This window comes from Aureobasidium namibiae (genome assembly GCF_000721765.1).
Source record: "Aureobasidium namibiae CBS 147.97 unplaced genomic scaffold scaffold_12, whole genome shotgun sequence".
Classification (NCBI taxonomy): domain Eukaryota; kingdom Fungi; phylum Ascomycota; class Dothideomycetes; order Dothideales; family Saccotheciaceae; genus Aureobasidium; species Aureobasidium namibiae.
The window spans coordinates 208745-235470 of record NW_013581197.1 but is presented as its reverse complement, the minus strand read 5'-3'; the positions used below and the strand labels follow the sequence as shown (position 1 = coordinate 235470).

The following is a 26726-nucleotide window of genomic DNA, read 5'->3' as shown; positions in this document are numbered from 1 at the left end:
GCATCTGGAAGAGTCTCTGATGTTCACAAGTCACTTTGTTCCCATGTATAAAGTACACGGCAATAGCTGAGAATATGGTTGCACAGAAGGAGGGCGAGATTGCGCGGGTCCATGACCATGAGTTGCAAAGCTCTGGGTCTTGTGAGCAACCGGCCGGTCAAAGCCGGTGCTCTGATCGATTAGAGAGAGTGCAAAGATGATGGGCAGAGTAAGATGTGCGTGTATCTTGTGCGATCGCCGTTTCATGGTTTACTTATTCCCAGACACCATATAACCCCAGCGAAGCAGTCGCATGACGAGAGACAAAATATCCCCAGTACAAAAGAATGTATGTGATCGAGTGTTTGCTTGCGCGAATCCAGACCTGCGCCTACTTTAGATAATCATGTCTTGCCCTTGCAGCAAGCTGCGAAACTCTCGGCATGAAACAATGCCCATGGCTTGACAAGCCCTCAATCCCGGAGGGAAGTGGCACCTTTTGTGGAGAGAGGGGCAGAGGCAAAGATGCCATCTTTCACATGACAAAAAGTCAAATGGGCACACACCGTGCTGGTTGTCCTCGTGGTACCTGGATCTAGAAAGTCCACGCCATTTTCACGTGTACCTGCACTAAGGTTTCGGACTCGAGATGAACGAGGAAGCGAGTGGAGGCAATCAATAAATACATATCTTGTCGAGTGCCCATATGCGGGCAATCCAAGGATCAGCATGATGGAGGTGCGCTTTGTCGGAAACGCTGCTCGTTGTTTATGCAGGTTAGCGGTGCTATCATGAAGAGGGAACTAATTAGCGTCCAGGGCGATAAATCGCGACCTGACGAATCATCCGGCTCCCTAAGACATAATTCATTATTGGCATCATCACCATCATCATCTTCCATAAGAAGCTTGGCTTTGTCCGGCACACCACGCTGAGTCTTTGTACCTTTTTTGTAACCCCTCCTTTTTGCGAAGGCTGATGTAAGAATTAACGGACCTGAAACCCTAGTAGATCTTGGGAGGCAGAACGGGGCAAAGACATGATCTGACACTTTTCCGACAAGAGATGAGCATGAAGGATATGGCAAGAGCAAGGCACAGATGAAACATGATTGAGCAAAAGCAACTCCCCGCACACTCCGAGGGCTGATATCGTGATGGAGCAAATCTACCTATTTGATCACATCGTCATGCTAACGACCCGTTCCATGCCGTTGACTCGCACTGCTGTTCCTCGTTTCCTTCTACCTACCACCCCCCTTCAACGACGCTCACCGTCTTTGTGGCTTGGCGGTGGCCGGGTAGCGGTGCCTTGGCCGGGAATGTTCGCTGCTGAGTGGCTCCCTGTTCAGCACACCGTATATCGTGTGGAAAAGGGTCAAGCCGCCTCGTCCGGATCTCGTCAAGGCAATTGAGACGTAGGTGTGGGTGTGGGTGAGCGTGACCCAAGACTTTCAAGACGCTTGATACGAGCTGGAAGCCGCGGTGGGCGCGTGTTCAGGTGCGGCGGTGTCTTGCAGACCATGGACAAAGTAGAGGGTTTAGCTGGGTACGTGGACGCATTGTCGTGCGTTTGCCGTAGACTGCACGCTGGTTGGTTTGCACCTGAATATGCACCATCATGTACCTTTGCTCTCGTACTGCATGTCGCGCACACCCCACCTCTTGATTAGTGTCGAGGGGTACCTTTTCTCACTCTACGCCTTCACACTCGCGCCCTCGGCTCTGTCCTGCGCAAGCTCCCCTCCCAGGCAGGCATGGTGGTAGCCAGGGCGTTGACGGGTAGGTACATGGTGTGGAGGATGGCGGGTTGGTGCTCGGTCGTCGCGGTCTTGACTCTTGAGCGTCTGTAGATGGTTGGCTGCCCGCCTGTCAGTTGGAAACGTTTGGCTCCAGACTTTCAGCATGGGCAAGCGCCCAGTCGACATGTTCTGTGCCGATCCGGCGCGGTAGACAAAGTTAATGGTGGCGTCCGTGCGTGGGCAGATTTAGATATGCGAGGGGAAGTCATCATCATCTGTTTTGCCTTGTGGATGCTCTCTCGTCCCGCGAGTGGGCGCTCATGCACTCGTTTTTGACTCCATCGCGGCCCTTCTCGGACGCTTGTTCCTGCGCCCTGTCTCGAGCATCGTAACTCTAGTTTTGATCGAGCCCCCAGAAAGAGCAGTTGTCTGACCGTTGGGTTGCCGAGTTGCGCTACCCGTACCTTGGATAGCCAACTCTGATTCTGACGCAGCAGCCTTTGGCAGGATCACCAACGTTGCGTGTGGCGGGTTGGCTGCATCTCGCCGCTCTATCCATTACTACTATTGCTGCACCTGCTGCTTGCTTATCACCCTTGCGACCCGTTTGCCGCTCCGTCAGACGAGTCCTCATCCTCGTCCTCGTCTCCGTGCTCTTTTACGTCTGCTCTACCACGACGGCGTCGACGTCTTGCCTGTCATACTGATCACCCATGTTTCGTCAAGCTGCTCAGCTACATGACATGCTCTAACCTGACCGGTACGCCTTTTACATGCACCTAAGTCGGCAATACTGGGGCCGCTCTTGTGCACCATTACCGACGAATTATTTGCAAGGCTTTGATCAAGAAAGACGGACTGATTCTGAACAAGCCGGTTAGAAATCGATTTCCTCTCAACGCACCTGGCTTATACTCGGTCATGACTTCCCCGACCATCCCGCCAGCCATGTCGAATCCTCAACACCACACCACACGACCGATGCTTGCACCCAGCAGCAGAAAAAGAAGTGGTAGTACTACTGACGACTACCAACCCATGACGCCGCGACTCAGTGCGCGCTTCTCCGATCAACCCGACGAAGAAATCCCCGCCGAAGAGTCGACTTTGAATACGCCGACCAGAGGGACTTTCAAGTTCCCGGCCGACAACTCGAGCGCTTCTGGACAACATGATGCCACCATCGGTGTGAGTCGTGAGAACTCGCGCCGCTCGGTACACTCGCACCAGTCTAGCGATTCGCAGGATATAGACATGGATGATGGCGATGACGACAGCCACGACCTCGCGGGCTCGGATAACGAGAGCGACGAAGACGGAAAGCCGTCCAGGAAGAAGAAGAAGGGCCAAAGATTCTACTGCACCGACTTTCCACCATGCAACCTCAGCTTCACTCGCAGCGAGCATCTGGCCCGGCACATCCGGTAAGCATGAGGCTCAAGTCCGACATGGCGTCTTGTACTAATGCTCGACAGAAAACACACGGGTGAACGCCCCTTCGAGTGCCACTGCTCCCGCCGATTCTCTCGCCTCGATAACCTGCGTCAACATGCGCAGACAGTCCATGTCAACGAAGAGATACCTGGCGACTCTCTGGCAGCGACTGGGACTAGGTTTCAGAGACAGATTCGAACGGACCGCGTACGTCCGCCAAACGTGAGGCCTAGAGCGGCAACCGCTGGTAGCGGCGGCCACAGCGCATACAGCAGAGGCCACAGCAGGAACCTGTCCGCTTCTAGTGTCCTCTCGACTACCTCGAGTCTGGCCATGTCCGATGTTGGGGAGAGTCGTCCGCGTCCCTCCCCTCTGCTGTTGAACGCTGATCCCGTAGCAAGAGCGAGAATGAGTCTGGACACGTTCAATCCGGCCATCCCCAACAACGGCCCTCAGTTTGGCTACTATCACCAGTCGCCTAGTGGCTACAGCTCTCCCACCGCCTCCAACTTCTCTGCTGGCGAAGCCAGCCCTAGGTTCCAAGCCTCTATGCAATCACCGTCTCTGCCCACGAGGTCATCGTTCTACAACGGTACTAGAACACCCTCTCGCCGTCTGTCTGTACCTTCTGGTGTCAGCCCTTACTCGCCGCCGACTGCAACCTATCAGCCAGTCTACTTTGCCCCCCTGTCTTCCGGTCCTGCTGCTCAGTACTCAAACACGAGCGGTATGGTCGCCAGTCCAGCTGCCTCTACCTTCTCACACCACCGCCGTGAGTCTGACGCAGAGCTAGAGTGGAGGAGAAGAACATGGCATCCCAGCACTCACGCAAACTATGCCAGTCGTCCTGCGACCAGTGGCTTGGCTTATAACCAGACTCCCGACGACGCCGCTCCTGCTCTTGCCTCCCAGCCAGCAGCAAGCCAGATCACTAGACTTCCTGGTATTGAAAGTTTCGACCACGCTCCTCCCCCTCCTGCTGCTCCTGCACGCAACATTACCAGCCCCATGCAGATTGACTCTGCCCGTCACCCGTTGACGCATTCAGGTCCGATCGAGGTTTCTACTTCGGCCCCTGGAGACCGCAGAAGTATTGGCTGGGAGCATAATCTTCACCATGGTCTCAACAGGTTGGAGATCGCTCATCCTCCAGTGGATCAGTCCCGCGTACTGCCAAGCCAGAGACTGCCCGCAGCAGCTCGTTCCGAACAGTCTCAGCAGCCTGCTCCTGGATATGCGCTTCCTCAGTTGCAGCCACTCGCTGATCTACGCTCTGCTGCTTCCGATGACCGTGCAAACAAGCGTCAAGCCTGGTACGGTGGCCCGATGGGCCCTCCTCAGGGAAGTCAGCCAATCATGATCGCACACCGCACCTCGCCAGAATCCAGCAGCAGTGAAGGTATCCCTACACCTTCGACCTCTCAGGGCAGAGAACTGCATCCAGCCATCATGCACGCGAATGGAATGGTTGAGTTGCAGCCCCCAGACGCAGTGCTGACTGATGAGCAAAGAGCACTTCAGGCCCACTACCAGGGCAAACCTGAGCCTACGAGAGCAGACTCTGGCTTCCACAGCTACGTGCACATGCCTGGTCAACAGCCCACTGTGTACATGATGCAAGCCGGTCACAACATGCAAGCCCAGTCTCCCGAATGGCGTCCCGCACCTATCAATCCGAGAGCCAATCCTGACATGGGAAGACTTGAAGCACTCGTTGCTGTTGCCACCAGCGAAAACCGTGCTGTCGAACACCGTGGTTGATCTTGATCAGCCCAACCCATCCACGATTACAACATTGAACGAATACACCCCTGCCAATGCCCACCCTTCCACCCTTTTTACAACTAATGTTTCATAATTTGATGAAACGACCCCGAGAAACGACCACGACCTGCGAAACGACCTTGCCACGATTTTCTGTTTTGGAGCGCTGCTTACTTCCTGTTCTGATCTTTCTTGCTTTTCTATTTACGTTCGAGCGTGTTGTTGCTATTCCACTCCCTCACCCATCCCCTCTTCCTCCACATCCCCCAAATACCCCTTTTGACTTTCTTGTTTTCCTATTCTTTGCAAGCATACGATGCGTGCGTGCGTTGTTCTTCCTTCTCTCTTTTTCTTCTTTTTATCTTCCTCTTTTTTGGTTTCTTTGCGGTGGTCTCAGTCAAGTTATTATTTCGATACCCTGATACCCCCCATGTTTTTTCTTTTTCTTTTTTTTGGTTTCTGTCTTGCTCAAATCACACGATGCACGAATTTTTTAGTCTCACTTATTAGCTTTGTGGTGTTGATATCGAACTTCTTCTTCTTCTTTCTCTGCGATCAAAATTGTTCTAGTGTGCCGTCTTCTCGTGTGTGTGTGTGACTGATCTTCCGTCCAAGTGGTTGAGTGTTTTGAGTGAAGACATGAATCTTTCAACTCAAATCATCGTGCTCGAACGAGACTGGGCTGTGTCTGGAACTGGTATTTGAGGACATCTATGTTTAATCCTATGCTAACTTCTACTGCTTTTCCCAATTGGAGAAGGATTTCTCGCATCTCCTTTGACGTGACATTCCACTTCTCCTATGCAATGTCCACACATCGTCGAATGCTAAACAACCCCCTAAGGCTCCAGATGCAAACAAGAGAGAAGAAAAAAAAAACGCCAAAAGCAATGCCACACCAAAAACATGCTTATACACCCCAAAAACGCCAATGCTTTCCTATAGCTCCAAAAGTGTGAAACCCCCCTGATGATCAAAAATGTATTTGGAGAAAACAAACGCATCTTTTGTCTCACACCATGGCAATCAAGCCCTCCCTCATCCTCTCGACACCTTTACTCCCCACTCCCTTGAGTCTGCCCAGCTCGCCTACATGCCTGACTTCATCGTCCATCTCACACAATGCATTTACAATCATTTCCGCCTTTTTTGCGCCTACGCCTTTGAGGAGGCGTATCTGCGCTACATCGCGGCTGTTTATGATGCGCAGAATGTGTTTGGAGCGGGGCGTTTGGTCCGGGCCAGCGTGCATGAGTGAGTGTGCTAATTCGTCTTCAGAGTCCGAGTCGTTGTTGGTTTGGCGCTGCGGCGGTGCTGTGGTGGCTTCGTCGCGGAAAACGCTCAAGTTGCGGCGGATAGGGGGCCGAGTGTTGCGTGCAGATGGTTTTGTGAATACGGATTCGTCTGCGGAGTAGTTGTCGTGGGTATCGGGCACGTAGTCTTCGTCCTCGAGTAACGGTACACCACCACTGCTGGATTTGGGTCTGCGCGATTCTTCCTTGCGAGTGATTTTTTCTTGCAACTTGAGCATTTTCTGCGCTAGCTTTTGGTTGTCGGGAAAGTATGGCAGGGCCAGTTGATACATTTTCAATGCGCTGACTTCTTCTCCGCGGACCGTGTGTTGTTTGGCCATGAGTAGGTATTGAAGTCCTTCTGCACGTGCGGATTCTTGGTCAATGACTCTGCGCTCCAGAGCAATCAATCGTGCTTGTACATCAGGAGAGATTTCGGTGCCGGCGCTTGCGAGAGTTGCTTTTGTGGACGAAAGGGCTTGCTCGGCGAGCTTTTCGGCTACTTTTCTCTCGATGAGCGCTTCGATTGATTGCTGAGACATGGTTTCTGGTTTGGCGGGGACTGTTGGCTTTAGCACTTTGGAGGGTCGGTTGATGGTGGGCACGGCTTCACTACTAGTGCGTTTTTGTGCCTCTGCAGTCCGAGGGTGGCCTTGTCCTGAGAGGTGGCCAGGTCGGGATATGGTTGCTGTTTTGGGCTTATCGGAATAAACGGAGAAAGCCTTGACTGGTTTCTCGATCTTGTCCTTTTCGGCTTGCTCCCTGCTGGGGACAACGTTGTGAGACAGGGCCTTGGGACGCAATGGTTGGCGGTTAGCCAGAGGAATCGAGGGAATGCCGATTCTGGACTCAGGCTTTGGTGCAGTGCGGAAGAAGGGCCTGTTCTCGACCTCGTTTACTTCAATCTTCTTTGTTCGGTTCGCAAAGTTTAGAGAGCTAAGGGTATCAAGGTGGTAGCTTCTGACAGGAGCCAAGTTTAGAATCATGACAGTGAGGCCATTGTTCTGGCCCAGAGACAAGATTCGAGTCATCTTGGACTCGCGGTAGGGAATGCGGTTTTGCTTCTTGCTGATGGCCTCAACACATTGAGCGAGAACGAAGAGCGATTTGTTGATGCTGGCAGATTCGACCATTCTTTCCTTACCGTTGTCGGTGCGGCGGTTATCTTCGGAGCCAGCCAGATCGATGGCACTTGCTGTGCTTACACGGACTTCGTTGCCAGTCACTTGGGTTACCTTGACGCAGAGAACCGCATGAGAGCGCGAGGAATGTGCGTTCAACTGAACAAGGCGTTAGTGATGGTCGGTATTGGTTGTATCAGGGAGAGAGGTACCTTTGTGGCAGAGGTAGAGCGGTTGACGTTGGCCTGGTCGTACAGAGTCTCGAAATCCTTCAACGAGGTGCAAGGTCTTTCGGTCAAGCCAACAACAACCGTCTTGCCGTTGTTGTCACGGATGGGCAGGCCAGCAGGAGTACGCTTCTCCGGAGCCTCAAACAGATCAAAGACGCGGTCGTTGTAGATTTCGTAGTAGCTCATGGCGACATCGACTGTTGTGTCGCCGTCGGAGTCCTTTTCGATCTTGCGACTCCTGCGGTAGATGCTGCTGAGCAATCGTGGAATGACACCTCTTTCTGCCAGTAGTTTACCACCACGCATGGTGTGGGTCTTGCCTGTTCCAGTGACTCCATACGCGAAGATGGTGACGTCGAAGCCCTTGAACAGGTGCTTGACGGTGGGTGCAATCTCGTTGTCGTAGACTTGTTGTTGTGTGGCTACTTGGTCGTAGACGCTGTTGAACTGGAAACTGAAAGCCTCGGCCTCGTTCTTGGGATTCGGGATGCGCACGATCGAGGGAGTGGCCAGTGGTTCGGATGCAGTTGTCGCAGCCTCGACGATTGTGTCCTTCTCCAGCTCCTGCTTGAGCAGTGGTCGGATGCGAGCGACGACTCGCACGCTCATGGCTGGCTGGAGCTCGCGGGGCTGGTTAAAAATGAGGTTGGTGAATGGTCGATGCGCGCCCTGCAGACGTGTCGAACAAGAGAAGAAGAAAGTCAACGCCCTCGTGGGCTGGCGCGTCGGAATGGGCGTGTGCCTCCTGCTCCTGAACTGACGTTAAGCTGCAGGGAGCCGTTCGAGACTTTGCGCTTTTTCCCCACGCAAAGACGCAGAGAGTGTCAACAACACGTCGTTTTTCTCGTCGACCCAGAAACCGTTCGGCTTTCACTTTGTGCTCCTGACTTTCAACTTCTGCTTGACCAACACTCGACTAATTACACCATCAGTTTCGAGACCTTGGTCGCCCTTGTATATCCTGCGCTGTGCGTCTTGATGTTTATGCGCAATCTCGTCAACAAGTTTGATATATTCGATGCCGCTAACAACGTCGATCCCGCCTAATTGTGCCAACAATCGCGACTTCGATAAACCACTCGATAACCCAACTGTACTAACGCTCTCTTGCGAACCAAAATCGGCTTCGGAACGTGCTCATGACGATGCTTGGTCCTACGTCAGATTGTGGGTGTTGCATTTTATGCCGTCCTCCATCATGAACCCTGAACACACGACGATCTTATTGCGGGACCACGACCTCATAGATCGTGCTTTGTGCTGAGATCGCGCCTGTCGTTTCAATCGAGAATGGGAAACCCGATATTAGGCGCTCAAGATATATGTTCGGCGCGTCTTCCGTTCTATCATATATGAAGCTATCAGGTGCATACGTACAACAAGGGCTACCGGCTCCTCCCTCCGACTTCTCAACATGTCGTGGGTTTCTTTGCCTTGACTGGCGCTGGTTTAGCTGCCGTCTTCTGAGGACCTTTCGTGCTCGCAGTCTTACTGCTTGCCGCAGCACCATTGACCACTGCCGGTTTCTTACTCGCACTCGATGCTTGAGCTGGCTGCTTTGTCGCTGTTGACGAGCCTGATGGGTCTGCCTTGCTCGCAACAGGCGTTACCCGTTGCTTCTGCTTGTTCTCGGCAATCTTTTGTACACCTTGTTTGGCTTTCTGCATCGCTAATGTCGATAGAGGCCTTGTGATGGCCGTCTCGACAGGTGTCATCGGTAGTGTTTTGCGGACGTTTGGCGCAGGCTTTGGAGAAGCCGTCTGCGAGGCTCTCAAAAGTCGCCGTCTTGTCTCTTCATGTGCGCTGTCAATCGTGTTCTTCAGCTTAGGGTCCAGATTCCGTCCGGCTGTGGGCTTCTCTGTCTCTGGGAGGGGATGTTTCTTCATGGCTTCTTCCATTTCTCTCTGAGTCTTTGCAGCGTTTCTAGTGATCTTTTCTACTGCGGAGCCTTTGATTGGTTGACCACCTGCTGATTTGGCAGCATATGTCAGAGCTTGCCGCATGTCCTCGGTCGATTTTGGTGCCTTTGGTGCCTTTCCAGTCATTAGCAGGTTCATCTGCTGCTGTTGGGCGACTTTGTTCAATAGTGCGTCAAAGTCGATGTTGCCAGGTGCTATATCACCACTCGAGAGTGCCGTTGCAGCGGCAGTGATAGGAGCAAAGATAGCGAGAAACTCCTCCCATCCGCCTGCCTTGACTTCGGTCGTGATGAACTTGGCAGTCTTGTTTACTGGCTTGATGACTTGCTTCTTTTCTCCGTTACTGTTGCCATTTGCAAGCTTCTGCAGCGCGGCTTCGGCTTGCATGGCTTTGATTGGACATCCAGCAGGGAAAGATCCATGGCGGTAGAAGTGCTCGAGGAGGTAGTCCTTTTCGGTCCAGCGGTTCTTGAGCCATCTCTCAAAAGCCTCGTCGTTGTCGATTGGGATGTCGCTGATCTTGAACCGCCTCCAGTACATGTTGACAGACTTTGGTGGACGACCCTCGAAGAATGAAGAGCGAAGGGTGAAAATGTCCTGTCCGAATTGACCTTCTCTATCATCTTGTCAGCTGAGTTTGATGTGAGTTGGTTGCCGGAAACATACGGAACACCCTCATATGCAATTGTGCAGTCGTATAGCCAGTTTGTCGATTCCTTCAGTCGTTGTAGACAAAATTGCAGTCCAGTTTTGCGAGGCAATAGCTGGTGCTTCATATCGTTGATACCCTGCTTCTCCGCCCAGGCTTTGCTCTTTGCACGAGTAGTCTCGCTCAGGTTTGTGCCTTCCGGGAAGATCAGCAACCACATAGGATCCTTAGGATTGCTTAGTTGGCTCAGATGACGTTGGAAGCGACTCTTGTCTGTTTCCCATTTTCGTGATAGAAAGATAAAGTTGTAGAACTGAGCGCCCCAGCCGAAGATGGGAACATTCTTTAGAGACTCCTTCAATATGATATAGATGCGACCATGCATCTTGTTGGTGTATGCGATCCACCAGAGATATAGCCAGTCAGTGTAAAGCTATTCCTGTCAGTCTGATTACGCCTTTGGTGAAGTTGATGACCAGCAACGTACCTGGTGGTTAGCCATCATGACAAGTCGATGAGGAAAGTTGCATCGAAGACTTCCATCTTCCATCTGGTACAACTGATCCTTCATGCTCTCGTCTCCGGTAACTCTGACAGCAGTAGGCGCCCACCATTGGGTCATAGTCGCGGTAAGGACAGCAAAAGATTCTTTGGTCCATGCCATATATCCGTCGTAGAACTTGGGATCGATGAGCTTCAAAGGAGCACCAATGAATTGGGAAGCGCTTATACTGAGTTGTAGTATGCTGATCAGATACTAGTCCTCAAAACACTTTTACATTTTACTTACGCCAGCACCCCTGAGAGGAACGTTGATGCAGCAGAGAAGGCTCTCTCAGCCTGTCCCATTGTACCATGTTGAGGCGGTCCTGCTGGATGTTGATCTCCGGCTTTGGACTTCAAGAGGTCGAAACCTGCTCCTAACAGGGTGTCGCCGAACGCCTTGGACGCTGCCTCGACTTGCGGTCTCGACATTTTGACTTCTGATAAAATCACGAGGAGTGAGGAAACATCGAACAGCCACAGATCAGCTATTCATTTGACCGAATACGAAGCGAGTGACTTTGAGACGTCCAGACCCTGTCTGCGGCAGTGCAGCATTCCTGCTTTTCGATCACATCCTTTCCATCGACTCGCGTCAGCAAGCGACGTGCGATGAGGCAATGTGGTACCCGCGCTGGAGCCCGATCGAGTTCCGAGCTGCAGGTTCAGCCACGACCAACCTGATCCATCCCACGCCCCGCAAGGAAAAGTAAAATGACGTGGTGGTTCGTGAGCCGCTTTTTCGATGCGAGTCCAGCCACACGAGTGCCTTGCCTAAAGGTGCCTTTTGATCTCGAGATTGCACCCTTCTTTCTTCCAACCACACGTAAATACCACACGACCACCGCGGAGCTTTTACTTGACAACTTTGCTTTGATATCTGGAAACCTACCTGATCGCATACATATACATTCGGAATCAGCATCCATCCGACGACACCACATTTCCTCCCCGAGAACACATCAAGATCCGACATGGCCAACGCTCCTTCGGCAGCTCGTCCTCAACAATCGCGAACCAACGGCGTAGCCAGAACGAACGGAGCAGCTCGAACAAACGGCGCAGCAGCCAACAAAGCAGGCGCATCTCGTCCAGCAGGTGCAGTCCGGCCAGCAGCCAGAGCAAACAGTGTTTCCTCTCAAGGAGACGCTGTGAACGGAGTTGGCTCAGCATACGCCATCATGGCCAACAGAATCGCAAACCGTGTCGCCGAAATGGCCGAGAGCATCACATTCGTCGAGAGGTGTGTTCACGCGACTGAAGCCCATATCATGTTCACATCACTAATCGTAGCATACAGACCCAAGCCGCAACAAAACGGACAGATTCTCAATGAAGAGCCGGCCGAGAAGAAGCGTCCTCGCAAGCTCGAGATGCGCCTCGACACCGGAAACGATGTCAGCTTCAGCGCACCTTTCCTGGACAATACACTCCAGAAGATGCTCGCGCTTCAGAACCGCATGCTCAAGAGCACAGCAGACCTGTCGAAAAACGAATCCGTCGATGAGAAGATTGTCAGAGAAGCAGCTGCTCAGAGCGCAGAGCTGAGTCGCATCATTGCACTCATCTGTGCGGAGAAGGCACGTCAAGGAGCTTAGAGTTTGCTTGCTTGTCGGAGTACGGAGAACGGAGAACAGCACGGCGTCAAATCAATCTCTCCTAATTTTTCTTCTAATTAATGACGAAGGACATGGTTCTTTGGGGCTTGTCATGTAGCCGCCAATGATTTATCTCTTGTATCGATACTACGTATACGGCGTTCTTGTTTTCCATCGCTTCTTTCTGTCCCTTGTCGCAGCCGTGAGTAAGGTTCAGAGAAAGAAGATCTGCCGGCCCCTCTCAGAACTCTGTTCGCTACAGACTTTGACCACTGACCCGTGAGTCGCGTGTTGTTGCACGCGTCCGGGGCGCCGCTACGTAACCTAGACGGCTGTCCAACTGGCCAACGGTCGATTGTCTCAGTCTGCCGTGTGACATTTCGCATGTCGTGCCACCGCTCCGCTTGTTTCGAGTCATCTCTTGCGCCACACTTTACGTCACCCTTGCGCAGTCCTGAGTCCTCACCACGTAAATGTTCCGCTACCCTTGTCAAGCGCCCCAGATCTACCAACCTTGACTGCCAGGTTTGCGGGAAGAGTTGCAGCAAAATGCAAGGGATGGAATATGCACAGTGATGCTGTTTCTGGCCGGAAGAAGATGAGTCTGGATTCTTGGATCGCTCCATCACCTTGGGGAGGTTTGTGCTTTTGCTCTTTTGTCCTTTTGATATCGCATTTTCCCTGGACTTTGCTCTCTTTTGTTGCTCTTTTTGAAGTTGAGATACCTGAAATTGCATATATCCGAAAATGACGGGCTTCATCACGAATTACATCCAAAACACCGCCATGGGCATGCTGTCTAGCGGTATCACCGCTGCCGGAAACGTAGCTGGCAATGCCGTTGGCGGCGTAGGAACCATGATCCAAAGCAGCGGACAAGCAGTCGGAACCGGTATGGGTCTCCCATCAACTCCCCAAATCTGCACAACATCAACTAACACGTAACCTCAAAAGGTATCGAAGGCAGCATCAAGAACTGGGGCGACTACATCAACAGCTACGGCGACCGCGCAATCGCCGCAACAGCACCAAACGTCGGCTCCGGCCCAACAGCAGTGAAGAAGCAAAAAGCTCTCCCGGCACCTGCAAAGGGAGCAGGTGCAATCGCAAAGCAAAAAGCCTTGCCTGCTGCTCCCTCTTCATCTCTCAAAGCCCTTCCTGCTCCTGCCTCCAAGCCAAACACCCTGGGAGCAAACACGCCTTCCTACGCAGGCGCCGTCAAGAAGACAGCCGTATCCGCAGCTTCAAAACCAAAGAGTGCTGTCTCGGGAGTGAGCAGTCCCTCTCCTTCTACAGCTGGTCTGCCCAAACCATCAAAATCTTCTGTGTCAGGTCTACCTCCCGTCAACTCTAAACCTCTGTCTTCTCTGCCTCCCGTCAACCCTAAGCCTCTGGCTGCTTCCACAGCAAACAAAGTCAGAATCAGCGCGGCTAGCAAGCCCAAAACCAGTGGAGGACTGCCCAGAGCACCTGTAGACGGCTTGCCGAAGGCTCCTGGACTGCCCAAGGCCCCTGGTTTGACTGGAGTCACCAAAGCTCCTGCTGCACCTTCAGTGAATGGATTGCCAAAGGTTTCGAGCCTACCACCTGCGAATGTGCCAAAACCCCCTTCGACTAACAAGGTGAGGATTGATCCTGCTAGCAGGCCCAAGAAGTAAGAGGAATCGAGGAAGAAAGGGAAACGAGAAAGAAGATGAGCAAGGATGAGATTTGATTTCTTATGTTTTGACGTCCTCGAGCATCTCTTGACAAAGATCAATCCTATCCGTAACGCGTAATAATGACTCTGTTTTATGAACAACACTTCCTCACTTTCCGTCGTCTTCAATTCTGCTGCATTGTCACAACCGTACCTTTCTCATCTTTCATCAATTTGTTGTTCTCATGCCTATACAATATGTTCCATGTTACAGAGCACCCCTCTCCGAAAACAGGCAACTTTCGGCGATTGAAAAAGCATCCCTCACAGCCTCGGCATCTCCTAAAAACTGCGGAGATACCATCCCACACACCCCCCCACTCCAAGCCAACCACCGCTCTCTGAATTACATCCTTTTACCCCCCTCTATACCAACACACAAAATCCCCAAAGTACCGTTACCAGCCCATCAAACCTTGGCCCGCCCTTCAACCCCCCCACCAAAAAACAAGGTCAAAGAAAAGATAGAGATTTACACGAGCAAAAGGCAATGTCCGCTTCCATCACAGCCGCCCAAGTCAAAGAACACGCAACCCCCGAAAAGGGATTGTACATCATCATCGACAATTCAGTCTACTCGATGGCAGACTTTGCAGACGAGCATCCCGGCGGCAGCAAGATTCTGAAGAGAGTGGGTGGAAAAGGTGAGTTTTTCTCTTTTTGCCTTCGGGGGTCCGTCCCCAGTCTTTCTATGATATGCCAAAGAAGAGGATTCAGTGAGGCTAACGAGGGTGTTGAAACCCAACTACAGATGCGAGTAAACAATTCTGGAAATACCACAATGAAGGTGTGTTGAAGAAGTATCAGGGGAAGTTGAAGGTCGGTGAGCTCAAGGAGGAGGCCAAACTTTGAGAAAAGGGGGCAGAGGGGAGAGAGAGTAATGGAGCTACCAAAATCAGAAGCATCAAAGCTAGAGGGTTGCAGCATTGTAAGCGTAAAGCAAATTGTTCTATTCGATGCAGCCAGTCATCAATGTAGAGGGGGTATTTCTATACTTGTAATCTTTCAGTACCAAGCAGCAGCAGCACCAGCACCAGCAGCAGCAACAGCAGCAACAGCAGACCAACAATAAAACGCGACCAAGACAAGACCACTCTACAGCTCATCATGTCCAGCTGGAGCCGCCGGTCTGCCAGCATCCTTTTGCAAATCAACGCCCTTCTTGCTCCTCCACTTGTCCCACATACTCCAAGCTTCCTTCTCCATGCTCTTGTCCATTTGGTCTGGCAACACAACCACATACTCGACGTGCAAGTTTCCAAATTCTGGGCCTTCTTCGTGGCGCCATACCGGCATGCCTTCGTTTGCGAGTACCTCCACGGCGTTGGGTTGGACCACTTGGCCGCGTTTGCGTGAGAGTTGGACGACATGGCCGTCCAGATGTGTGAGGTTGCGAGTCCAGTCGCCCAACCACGCTTCCCGTAGACTCAACACTTCACGCCAGAACAAATCATTGCCCTTGCGACGGAAGAAGGTGCCATCCGTGCGATCGTGCTTTTCATTCCCGTTGCCCAGTTCCGGCTCTTTTTCAATGACCTGCACGATGAGGTCTCCGGCAATGTAATCCGGGCTCTCGTCGCCTTCGTTTTCGTAGTTGATTCTTGCGCCTTTGGGCATGCCCTTTTCGATGTTGACGGTGAAGATTTCGACTTCTCTGACGTGGCGGGAGCCGCTGCAGGTTTTGCATTTGTGTTGGATGGTGGTGCCTTTTCCTCCGCAGTGATCGCATTGCATTTGCATCTGTTGGAAGATGCCTGGCGCGAGTTGGGCCTTTTGGATGATCATACCGTGGCCCTTGCACTTGTTGCATGTTTCGGTCTTGCCATCTTCGGAGCCCGAGCCCTCGCATTTGGAGCAGATGGCCTGTTTCTCGAGTTGAATCTCATGTTCGGCGCCGTTGTAGAAATCGCGGAGGGGAACCGCGACTCGGACTTCCATGTTGGGGCCTCTGCGTTGACCGGGAGCGTGACCGAAATGGCCACCGCCGCCAAAGAAGCGAGAGAAGAGGTCGAAGGGGTTGCCTCCTTGACGGTGACCTCCTTCCTTGTGTTGTTTGAGGCCTTCGTGGCCGTACTGATCGTAGATTTTGCGGGTTTCGGCTTCGGAGAGGGCTTCGTAGGCTTCGGCGACTTCGACGAATTTCTTTTGTGCTGTCTCGTCACCACTGTGGTGTGCTTGTTAGTTGTGTGTATCTTGTCATGGCAGAGGAGGGCAGATGCGACGGACGGGTTCTTGTCTGGGTGATATTTCTTGCTCAGCGTTCGGTATGCCTTCTTGAGCTCGCGTTCTGATGCATCCCTTTCAATGCCGAGTAGCTATGCAGTCATGTCAGTGCTAGTTCAAACAAGTTTGGCGACTTCTCCAATGGGTGGTTACCTTGTAGTAGTCCTCTGCGCAGAGTGCCACCAGTGGCAGCACGCACAGCAGGAGCCATGCAAATTTGAACAACATATCTGTCGCTCGTCCAGAAAGTTGTGCACTGGACAGATCAGAACAAGTGCTTGTCAACTTTTGGGCGTTCTTGGAATGAGACAGCTGTACAAACCCCAAACTCCGATAGCCCCTTCTCGGGGAATCTCGACGCGAGGAGCGTCATTAACCGCCCTTCTTTCTTTCTTATCCCAACACTCATATTCACATCGAAAAGCGCAAATATGTTGGGATAGAATGTCTGATCCGATGAGTTTCGATGTACTGACACCGAATCACATCGCATATTCAGACGGCCATATCATTGTTGAACTCGTCTTTATACTACACGGTTTACCGCTGTTTAGCTTCGAAGATGCATCTCTCAGACAGCAGCGAGAACGACTAACGATATCGTCTCAGATTTACTACCTAAACGTTCCTGAATTCGAGTCATACCTGTGGGTAAGAGACAGGTGGTCTCATCGAGGTCGATAGCGCGATAACCATGATTCGAACCAAGGACAGGGTGGTACATTCTACGAGTCTGACATGGGTGTAATAACAGGTCAACTGCACTCAAGCGGAAGTCGACCAAGAGTCGAATGATGAACTACCATGTATCCCATTCATCCAGTGGGGCAGGTCATGTACATGCAAACACGAAAGGGAGATAGAACGCTGTGTAATCATTCAGTCGATCTTCGATCGAGTCTTCCGCAGTTCGTGTAGAGGAATTGAAATTTTGCTGTATCCGAGCACCAAGCTCATAAACAAGTCCCTCGCTATAACGCTGTCACACCTCAAACAATCATATCTTTACTCGCTCCACTCAATTCCAGTAGGGTGTTCTGAGGCCGGCGAAAGTCGAGGCTACCGTGCTGGTGATATCTGATCCGCCGTCGTCCTTCTTACGCTGACCAGACAGCTGAATAGTTCGTTAGTCAATATACTTGATGCTTATTAATCTTGTAACGTACCTCCATCTGAATCTGCCTGTGCACGTGCACCAGCCAGTCGACATAGCTCTGCGCATCGCCATTGCGGTCCTCATACAGCAAGCGAGCAAATTCATATTCTGCACCATCCAATCCTTGTCTCGCTAGTTGAATCGTCATTGCCTTTGAGCCCCTTGTGGTTTCCATGTACTGCAGGATATTGCGAACCTGAGCATTAAGATGGGTTTCAAGCACAGGCAGGCTGGAGCTGAATGGATCCAGATGCTTGAGTTCGTTGTAGCCTTCACCGAACAAGTCTTCGAGCAGGTTTGGAGACACCTGAGCGTGCAGCCAGAGTAGACAAATCTGTCCATTGTCGACAATGTACGCTCCACCTTCTTCGATCTGTCCAAACGACGCTCTGATGGCAGGAGGCATGACCAAACGACCGTTCTCGTCCGCAAAACCATCCGTCTGCTCCAGGTTGTGCACAGCAATAATGCGTGGGTATAAATACAAGGACAGCTCCATGGGCCCCATCGATCTGATCATGCGCATGTCGTGGATTCTACGATCGCTGGGCTCGCGACCGCCCTTGAATGCCCTTGACTTGATTAGTCCCAGCATGTACATGCTCAACTCCTTGAGATTCTCGGGCAAGACAAGTTGACCAGGTGGGTGTGAGCCAGAGAAGTTCTTACGATAGCCAGCAAGTATGTCGATCGTCTTTTCGCTCAAAGAATTGCGAATCTCTGTCAATGTTCTCTCCGAGACCCTCGATGCGGCCTCCTTCGAGATAACGCTGACCACAGCATCTTGATCGACAAATTTCATTGCGTCAAGAGCACTCTGACTCACACTGGCGACAGTGTTGGTGCAACGAACTCTACGCTCACCCGTCGCAGTTGTGTAGAGGAGTGCACTTTGGAAGTGCGCATCCAGCTTATCATCCAGCTTGCCGTCGTAGCTGAACATGACTGTGATCGCCTTGTCTGCGTCAATTGCGCCAAATTCAAGATCAGCACCGAAAGTATGCTGAGTGAAGTTGCCATGATACGCAGAGAGCTGCAAACCGTTCGAGCAGCGGACCTTCATGAGAGCCTGGAAACCTGTTTCGCGGGTGACTGTGCGTTTAAGTTCCTTTGCCAGTCGCAAATCGTCACGCGGGCTATGGAAGTTGGGGTAGTAGTACGTCTCGCCTCCAGAAACTGCACAGCAGTGTCCGATAGTCGCAATGTCGAGATAGCCTCCACTGGGTGCGGCCATAAAGAAATCTATGCCAACGCCAGCCTCCACCATCTTTGCAGCTGTACCTTTCCAACCAGGATGCTCGGTGGTATATAGCTTTTTCTCGGCATCCGTGTCACGGCCTTCATTCTTGTCGCGAGGGAAGAGTCTTCCAGGACCGAATGTTGGTAGAGTTGATACTGAGCATACAATCTTGCCACCAGTGGAAGTAAGAGCTGCCAAAGCGGCATTGATAGCAGGAAGGAGCGCAGGTTCTGGACTCTTCACCGAGGAGAACATATCCGGAATCCGGCCAAGAAGCGAAGTGATGGCAGCTTTGGAGGCTTGAGGATCCACAAAGAGATCTTGACTCAAAGGCACAAACGGATCCTCGATGTCAGGCATAACAATCATCTGAGCTTGTTCAAGACCCGGAGTTAAGTTATAGAAGTGCACTTCCCGATCGAATGTGACGAAACCAACCTTGACACCTGCAGGAACATTGTTGGTGCCATCTTCAGCGTAGAGTGCGTGCAGAATGCCTTTGCACATGGCGTCAAGGAAGCCCCTGCTAGAAGCCTCCAGACTGACATCGATGACGAAGAGCCACTGAAGAGGAACAGGATCTCTGGTCCAGTACTCTTTAGGCACCAGGAAGTCAACAGTACCTAACATCAGCTCAGGCCTTTGCGAGCGATCGACTCTGATACCAGTTGGATCGGTAGGAGCAAAGTACTCAGATGGTACGTCATTAGGGTGTGTGCACAAGTTGCAGACAAACTTGTTTCCACCAGAACGGAAAGTCATAAAGGGGTTGATGTAGGTTCTGCAACGCCTGCAACGTGGTGGACCAACGTCTCCAAAGTCGAGAACAGGTACCGGCTGTTCGCCATCTTGTAAGGGGGCTAGCGGTTGCAGCACAAGACCCAGGGGGAGGCCAGTAGTTTGAAGAGCTTCGTTGGAGGTAGGAATGTTATTCAGGGTGAGACGAGCGAATTTGGGAGAACTGTTGCCCTGGTCGAAAGCGACAAAGGGGACGGCGGCAGGTGGTGGGAGATGTTGTTCCATGGTAGGGTAGATGCGCTCCTGATAGTGGCGAGCAGGAATGTCGCGTGACCTCGGTACACTGGGGATCTGGTCCGGGTCGACGCGGCCTGACTGAGAGGAAGCAGGAGCGGACAAGAGCTGATCGCCCTGACGAGCAGCATGTTCCATAGAAGTAGCAGGGTTGGCAGGCGTGAAGGCTGATGCTGCGGCAGGGAACTGCGACATGGCAGGCGTGATCTGCTGCGACATGTACGGGCCAGCGGTTCCAGGCATGGGAGCATTTTGAGTGTTGTAGAACTGCGACGAAGTGGCTCCTGATACACCACTCGCTCCCGGAGTCAAAGGCTGGGCGGCAGTGGGCGTCTCTATGTGGTGGTACGCATGTCTGTCCTTCTTTTTATGCGGTCGTGAGCTTGGTGCAGCAGGAGCGGGTCCTTGACCAGCGAGACCCATTGCGCCCATTTGATTTGATAGACCGTCCATAGCGTGGAATGGTTGTTGTTGTGATGGGGGTTGCTGCTGTGGCGGGACTTGTTGCTGGGCCTGGACAGGGAAGTAACTCGCTTCTGAGCCGGCTTGCTGGTATTCCGAGTAGGGGCTTGGTGCGACTGGCGGACGAAATCTGGGTTCTTTCTGTCTGGAGCCACCCGGGGTTGCCAGTGGCGTCGTCGCCGGCGATCCAGTCATAGAAAACTCCATAATTAACGAATGTGGTGGTGGTCTGGTGTTTCGGCGAAGCTGTAGACAAAGCTACGTGGTCCAACTTGTACTCGTACGCCTGTCGTCACCCAGCTTCTCCTGCGGATCGTGTCGCGGACGGTATTGGGGATGTGTTATTATTGTTCCTCCTCTTGCTCCGCTATATCCGCCCCTCAAAGTTCGATCGACGTAAGGTTGAGTGGTTGGTCTGGAAATAGCAAACAACGAGCCACCATTGCTCTTCGGGAGTCTGTCCAGCGCCAAGCCCGATATGCCCCTGAGGAAGGAGCAGCTACTTCAAACCACAACAACCGATTGGGAGAGAGATAGCAGTAAGAATGTATTCAGGCAGTTGTTGGTAAGCCATTATTGTGTTTTGTCGTAATGTACAGCATGCAAGCTTTTGGTCTGAAGCTATCCCCGCTTCATCATATCCTCCATATCGCAAGCTACCTTATACACCTTGCTACCTGTGGGCCTCTCTCCACCAAACGCCTCAATTTTCCTGCACAATGTTTGCCGCTAGTCAACCGAGACTAGACAATCCGCCCTGCTGTGCGAACTTGAGTTGATACTCACGAAGGTCTGCCCAGTGACGCAACTCAGTCTCCTCGTCGTTGGGATTATGAGGGTCGTCATGTCCAGGATTTACACGCTCCAGTTTGACCAGAATATCGAGGAACGCCGCGAGGTATTCCTCAGCTTGTTGTGCCACCTGACCTTTGCGAGACTTGGGCACTTCGAGCAGAGTGCTTGCTACTACGCGAATCTTTGTTGTCTACCATTCAGGTCAGTAACCTCATACTTATCCTCTTCTAGTTTGAAACTCACAAGGCTGTCCGCGTTCGGCTCCATGTTTACTCTGTCGATACTGCTCAGAACAGACAGCAAGTCTTTGACGATGCTCTCGCGCTCTTCCGACATCTCGCGGTCCAATGCATCAGCAGACGCTCCGTCCGAGAGCAGCCCATCGAGTTCTGCAGCTACTTCGCTCGACAAGCCAGAATCAGCGTTCTCTGCCTGGAGCTTGCTTCTGGCCTGCGCCTCGATCAGAGTAAAGTATTTCTCGACAATGTAGGATCTTGTGCAGAGACCGCTTCCGTGGATGTTAGCCTTTTGGATCTCGTATTGTCGTCTTCTTCGGTCTTCGGGCGTAGCGTCTACTGTGTTGGGATTAAGAGTTGCTGGATCGCGTGCGTATGACGTGTTTGAGAAATCAAGCCCAAGCTCGTTTCCACTGTGATTCGCAAAGGGGTTGTTGTCGGTCGGCCAGATGACAAGTACAGGTGGTAGGTCTCTGATGGCTGATTTGCATCGCTCGAGTGAATCGTGAAGGACTTTCTTCTGGCGATCAATGTCTACCAGGGCATCAACACCCCAAGCCAGCTCCATGGTTGAGAGGGGACTGTAAGACATGAAGATCCTGACATTGGCATTGAAGCCAGCAATCATGGGCACAAGACCAGGAGGCTGCGGCTCGATGTGTCCGGGGAAGATACAGAAGTCATCGACCTCGACAGGAAGGGGAGGATAAGGCATGGAAGGAGTCTCAGGCGGAACGACGAGTTCGCTAAAGGCAGAGCCGCACTGATGAATGGTCTTTGAGCTCACAAACATGGTCCAGAAGATTCTTCTGCCCATTTCAAGGGTAATGTTGTCAAGAACGTCGTCGCGGTTACCTTCGACGTTTGGACCATTTGACCCCATAGCTGCTGGCAGCATTCCCAGGCGCGTGAAGTTCTGCTCGGTAGGCTTGTGCAGACCAAGAGCCCTGATGATGGTCAGACATTCACTCCAGTACAAGCGACATTGGCGCCATCTAAACGTATAGCAGGCCGAGAGACCGAGGAAGTAGCTGGTCGCAGCATCGTGGACACTCAAGTTCTCACTATCGAGATAGCCTGGTCCACGAGCTTCGGCGCACACCTTCTGGCACTTAAGCACAAGGGTCATATGGTTGGGGAATTCGAGCTCTCTGCGTTGTGCCTTGAGGTGCAGTCTGGGCTTTCGCGGGAACGAGGCCACAAGTGCAGCGACCATCGAGGACAGCAAAGCCAGGAAGGCACGGTTGCTGTAATCTTCTCTTCTCTTCCAGGCCTCGCGGAAGCTGGGCTCGTGTGGGAAGGGGCACAGCGGGTGGATGTAGGTAAAGAAGTCATTGACGAGGAGATCTAACGTCTGGATGTCGCAAATGGATTCGGCCGAGATGGGAGGATGAGAGGGATGTGAAGACAGAGCGGCCAAAGCTTGTGCGGCATGAGTAGGCGAAGATGGTGTGGACTGACCACTGATGTTGTGCGGAGACTCCTCGAGACGGCGACGCTTGATTGCTTCTGCATGACGGTTAGGAGGACCACGACGGCGACTAGGACGTTCGAAGGTGCACGGAATGTCTAGAGCGGCGCATGCTCGGCATGGTGGACCGGACTCGTCACACTGTGATGCGACGTTAGTGAATGGATTGAGTATGTCAGCTTGACACGGACGGTGTGTCGTACCTTGACCTTGCGAATACTGCAAGAGTCGCATGCTTTGCGCAGACGATTGGCTTTTTGAGGAGTCTCTCCTTGTGTCTGAGGACCTTGGGGTTGTGCAGTTGGCGGAGGTGGAGGCGGGCCGAGAGGAGGCTGTTGAAGTTGATCGTGGTGCTGATCGTGCTGTTGGAAGGGGGGCTGATGTTGGTGCTGGTGCTGATGCTGATGCTGGTGCTGCGGCTGGGGGTGCGGTGGTTGCTGCTGTAGCTGCTCAATGCGCTGCTCAATGTGATTCGGGGCATTCGGGTCGACCTCAGCCTCGGGCTTTGGGTAGATGGCTTGACCGAGCTGGCCGAGTTGCGAGAACTGCAACTGATCCTGCTGGGCAGGGTCCAACAATTGTTGCTGGCCGGTTGGCGGGTAGAGAGTGTAGTGTTGCTGGCTGTCAGGCTCAGGGTAGCTGGACATTTGATCGTCCATGGTCGCGGATGGGACGCGCTCCAGGCGGCGGCAGAACTGTGGCAGTCAGTATACACCTTTCTGTCTCTACGGACAATCGCCGGGTGACGACGCGTGCCCAAGGTCCAACTTGAATGCGCCGGGAAAGAGTCTTACCGTTCAGTAGAATCTGCACACTCGACGACTGATCAACGACGCGACGGTAGCGACTCGGTTGATTGCTACGCCTCGGAGAGATCGTCAAGACTCGACCGGGAATATGTAGAGCGCGTCGATGGAGAGATCGCGCAGGACGTCAGTGAGATACAACTGAGAAGAGACGCTATGACCACCCTGCTCTGCCCGACCATATCACCTCGTCACTTCCACAATCACCAAGCGACCTCAAGGAAACTCATTCAACATGCTCACCATGGTCATATCCAACGCATTTTACCCTTGAGCCACAAGATATACTGACGATATACTGATGATAAAAAAGATGACGCGTAAAATGTACAAACTTGAGGAGATTAAGCACAGCAGCACGGTAAGGCGCAAGATAAGACGGCAAGCACCTGGATCGCAACAGCATGTGAGACTAGAGATGGATGTATAGGGTAGACTTACATGCACCTACAAAAGATGTATACCATGCTATCTTGTGGGAGGGGAGCAGGGAGAATAGCGTTTCAGGCTCTCATCGTTGCGGGCCGCGTCCAAGTGGAGTCGATGGATCCGGGCGCGTGGGATGCGCATCCGATCCCTCATCGACTTTTGTTGCTCTAGACACTGATTGCACTCTTCTCCTCGCCATGCCCCTCTTTCCACGTCAATGAGCACATCGTATCAGTCGCCCAACACAGCAGATTCAACTATCCCAAAAACTGTCTATACCTCTTCCCGGATCATGCTTCTCTGAAGGCATATGGAGGCTTCACCGTGGTACAACGCTGTAAACACAGCAAACACGACCACATCCTACGCGTCTCTACCCAGTGGATCCTGCAATTTTCGTCCACTCAGTAGCGGCCCCAAAGCTCCAACATGTGGTTGTCGTAGATTCTGGCTCGACAAGCCCGTAGATAGTCAGAATGCACCCTCCATGCTCTGCGCATGTGGCCACCACGCTTGTTTCCACGATGCTACAACCGACGCTACCCCACCTGCCAACCTGATGCGACACAGCAGCGCTCCCTCTGTACCATCGAATCATCATGGCGGCCGCAATACCAGTCTACACATTGGTCCTCTCATCCAGCCACCCACTGTTCCCACACAAGACAATAGCAGACATGATCGGATAGAGCGTTCAAGAGTTGCACCATTGTCCAACGACATCTGGGGACGCTTGAACAACTTTGCGCGATGGCAGCAAGATCCAAACTGGATCCCCTCTACTGCGCCTGCTAGCGTCTTATCTTATGAACCGCAACCAGAACCACAGCACACATCGACTGAACCATCGCCGGTAAAGAGCTCAACGTCCAACGAACGGCGATATGCGTCACTATTCCCGAATATGGATGGCTTGATGGCTAGTCCTACTGTTCAAGGAACACCCTTAGCCGATTATGTACCCGATTCTCTACGGATGGACGGGCCTCCAGATGCTCACGAAAATCAAAAAGACACGTCTTCTGCACACGACCAGCCTTCAAAGCCTGAAAATGCTGACCTCGAAACTCATGAGCCTTCAGACGCCAAACCATGTCTAGAGATCACGAAATTCGTCGACAACAAACCACAAGAAGCACCAAGCACTCCAACCAAAGCCGTAACGCCAGATGTTCAAAACATCCTTCAGAGCTGTGTACGGCGACTAGAAACACTGGAGACCTACTCATTCTCACACGTCCCTCTCGATGAAGTGCAAGAGAAGTTTGAGCTCTTCGATGGCCGCTTGCTGGAAATGGAGTACTGGAGGAAAGACATCGATGCTCGTCTTGAGAAGTCACAACTGGCACTTGAGGGAACCGACTCGCAAGCAACGACATCTTTCCAGGATCTCAAGACATATGCTGGCAGCAAGGCACTTCTCTCTCGTGTGTTTGATGTTGAGGATCGCCTAGCGGATCTGGAGGGTGCACAACCTTCGTACGCCAACCCATGGGAGATCGAGGTTGTCCTTCTCCCTTTCGGCCGCACTCTGAAAGGAGTCTGGCATGAATCCACCGACTCTGACCCAAATGCATGCCCGAGCACACCTGTCGCGCAATGCGATCAAGCAGGATCATCTTCTGGTAGTTTGCTTGCCCACACTGGGAATAAAGGACCTGCTTGGACCGCGGATACGATTGAAGAATGGGCGAACACTATTAATCCATGGCTCTGGCCAAAAGCACCAGGTCTAACCAGCAACCTGTTCAAACGTCTTCAAAGCCGAGGGCTTGTTCGCAATGTCAGCATCGTTGATACTGGCGCACGTGGCGTCTGGGAGTCAATCAAAGATGCCTTTGCAGACTTTGTCGAATCGCAGCCATACCATCGTAAGAACAACCAACAGCAACCATACGAAGCACTAAAAGAGCCATTCGTGCCGCTACGGAAAATCAAAAAATCTTCCTGGCTCCGCTACATGGAACCACACGAGTTGATCACACCCGCCACATGGGACATCTCATTCCTAGATTCAGGCGTCTTCATGAATGGCAAAGGTGGCCGCAAACGCCTCTACATGACAACTGCCGACGGCTACATCCAGCCAGGAAAAACCGGTTGGACATGGCAGCAGATCCGCGATCTACCACGCTACGAGAACGCCATGGCCAGATCCGGCATGTTATTCGGCAGCGAAGTACCTTCCGAGCCCTTCTGGGCACACATGGCCGCCCTCGACGACGCACCCATCTTCTCCTCTTTTATATCGCAAATATCTCAACACAGCAGCACTTCCCTAGGTAAACGCCGCAGTTCGGGCGTCACTTTCGAAGATCCAGACCTTGAAAGCCTATCGGGCAAATCATACACCTCAGACTCCTCTGCCGACACCATCACCCCACGTTTCTCTGAATCCTTCCCTATCATTACAAAACGTGCTTCTCAGACCAAACGCCGCACCAGTCCCTCATGCACACCCATCGCCTACCAAAAACGGCGTCGCACTTCCGGGTCGCCGAGTAGATACAGAGGCGGCCTTGAAGAACTGACGCCGCGATGGTCGCACGAACCTCCCACACCCATGTTGGAGAATGCATGGGAGACACGGAGTCATTGTCGAGCGGGCTCCAGCAGAAAAAGACTCAGTACACCTACCGCTTATGCTACACCGCATAGCCACAATGTTGCCAATGTTGTTGATTTGGCCATGGCTGATGGAGGTGATACGGAGATTGAATCTGTGGGGTCTGGGGCTGCTGATGACGAGTGGGCGGGCCTCGATGAAGATGGTGATGTTAGTGGCATGTCACAGTTGAGCCAATCTAGCTGTTCTGCTAGTGAGTGGATCGCAGATGAAGACGAGTCTTTTGATCAAGGAGGGCAGGAGAACGAAGATGATTATAGTCTCTACGAACCATGAGGAGT

General features: G+C 52.4%; 10 protein-coding genes across 10 annotated transcripts; 5 read left to right on the top strand and 5 right to left on the bottom strand.

The window, feature by feature from the left end:
- Positions 1 to 2974: 2974 nt before the first annotated feature.
- Positions 2975 to 4915, top strand: M436DRAFT_50100 (uncharacterized protein; the record flags this gene model as incomplete). The annotated part of the gene is made up of 3 exons (XM_013570333.1): positions 2975 to 3144; positions 3196 to 4213; positions 4259 to 4915. The coding sequence occupies 3 exons, from the start codon at positions 2975 to 2977 to the stop codon at positions 4913 to 4915; spliced, it is 1845 nt and encodes a 614-aa protein (XP_013425787.1).
- A 1015-nt stretch (positions 4916 to 5930) lies between these two features.
- M436DRAFT_50388 (kinesin-domain-containing protein) lies at positions 5931 to 8170 on the bottom strand (the record flags this gene model as incomplete). Its single annotated transcript, XM_013570378.1, has 2 exons — positions 5931 to 7490; positions 7544 to 8170. The coding sequence occupies 2 exons, from the start codon at positions 8168 to 8170 to the stop codon at positions 5931 to 5933; spliced, it is 2187 nt and encodes a 728-aa protein (XP_013425832.1).
- A 1715-nt stretch (positions 8171 to 9885) lies between these two features.
- M436DRAFT_50703 (acyltransferase-domain-containing protein) lies at positions 9886 to 11104 on the bottom strand (the record flags this gene model as incomplete). Its single annotated transcript, XM_013570438.1, has 4 exons — positions 9886 to 10096; positions 10147 to 10562; positions 10617 to 10860; positions 10920 to 11104. Coding segments are annotated over 4 exons (1056 nt in total), but the record flags the coding sequence as incomplete, so codon positions are not given.
- Positions 11105 to 11799: 695 nt separating this feature from the next.
- M436DRAFT_17199 (uncharacterized protein) lies at positions 11800 to 12270 on the top strand (the record flags this gene model as incomplete). Its single annotated transcript, XM_013570304.2, has 2 exons — positions 11800 to 11917; positions 11966 to 12270. Coding segments are annotated over 2 exons (423 nt in total), but the record flags the coding sequence as incomplete, so codon positions are not given.
- A 747-nt stretch (positions 12271 to 13017) lies between these two features.
- On the top strand, positions 13018 to 13928 carry M436DRAFT_50513 (uncharacterized protein; the record flags this gene model as incomplete). Its single annotated transcript, XM_013570401.1, has 2 exons — positions 13018 to 13162; positions 13225 to 13928. 2 exons carry the CDS (start codon positions 13018 to 13020, stop codon positions 13926 to 13928), a joined length of 849 nt encoding a protein of 282 aa, XP_013425855.1.
- Positions 13929 to 14459: 531 nt separating this feature from the next.
- On the top strand, positions 14460 to 14821 carry M436DRAFT_74059 (cytochrome b5; the record flags this gene model as incomplete). The annotated part of the gene is made up of 2 exons (XM_013570541.1): positions 14460 to 14613; positions 14721 to 14821. The coding sequence occupies 2 exons, from the start codon at positions 14460 to 14462 to the stop codon at positions 14819 to 14821; spliced, it is 255 nt and encodes an 84-aa protein (XP_013425995.1).
- A 243-nt stretch (positions 14822 to 15064) lies between these two features.
- M436DRAFT_83245 (DnaJ-domain-containing protein) lies at positions 15065 to 16420 on the bottom strand (the record flags this gene model as incomplete). The annotated part of the gene is made up of 3 exons (XM_013570540.1): positions 15065 to 16133; positions 16196 to 16284; positions 16346 to 16420. 3 exons carry the CDS (start codon positions 16418 to 16420, stop codon positions 15065 to 15067), a joined length of 1233 nt encoding a protein of 410 aa, XP_013425994.1.
- Positions 16421 to 17210: 790 nt separating this feature from the next.
- M436DRAFT_50253 (uncharacterized protein) lies at positions 17211 to 20289 on the bottom strand (the record flags this gene model as incomplete). Its single annotated transcript, XM_013570354.1, has 2 exons — positions 17211 to 17306; positions 17359 to 20289. The coding sequence occupies 2 exons, from the start codon at positions 20287 to 20289 to the stop codon at positions 17211 to 17213; spliced, it is 3027 nt and encodes a 1008-aa protein (XP_013425808.1).
- A 532-nt stretch (positions 20290 to 20821) lies between these two features.
- On the bottom strand, positions 20822 to 23030 carry M436DRAFT_15714 (uncharacterized protein; the record flags this gene model as incomplete). The annotated part of the gene is made up of 3 exons (XM_013570300.1): positions 20822 to 21067; positions 21121 to 22725; positions 22788 to 23030. Coding segments are annotated over 3 exons (2094 nt in total), but the record flags the coding sequence as incomplete, so codon positions are not given.
- Positions 23031 to 24129: 1099 nt separating this feature from the next.
- M436DRAFT_74055 (uncharacterized protein) lies at positions 24130 to 26721 on the top strand (the record flags this gene model as incomplete). The annotated part of the gene is made up of 1 exon (XM_013570539.1): positions 24130 to 26721. One exon carries the CDS (start codon positions 24130 to 24132, stop codon positions 26719 to 26721), a length of 2592 nt encoding a protein of 863 aa, XP_013425993.1.
- Between the last annotated feature and the right edge of the window lie 5 nt (positions 26722 to 26726).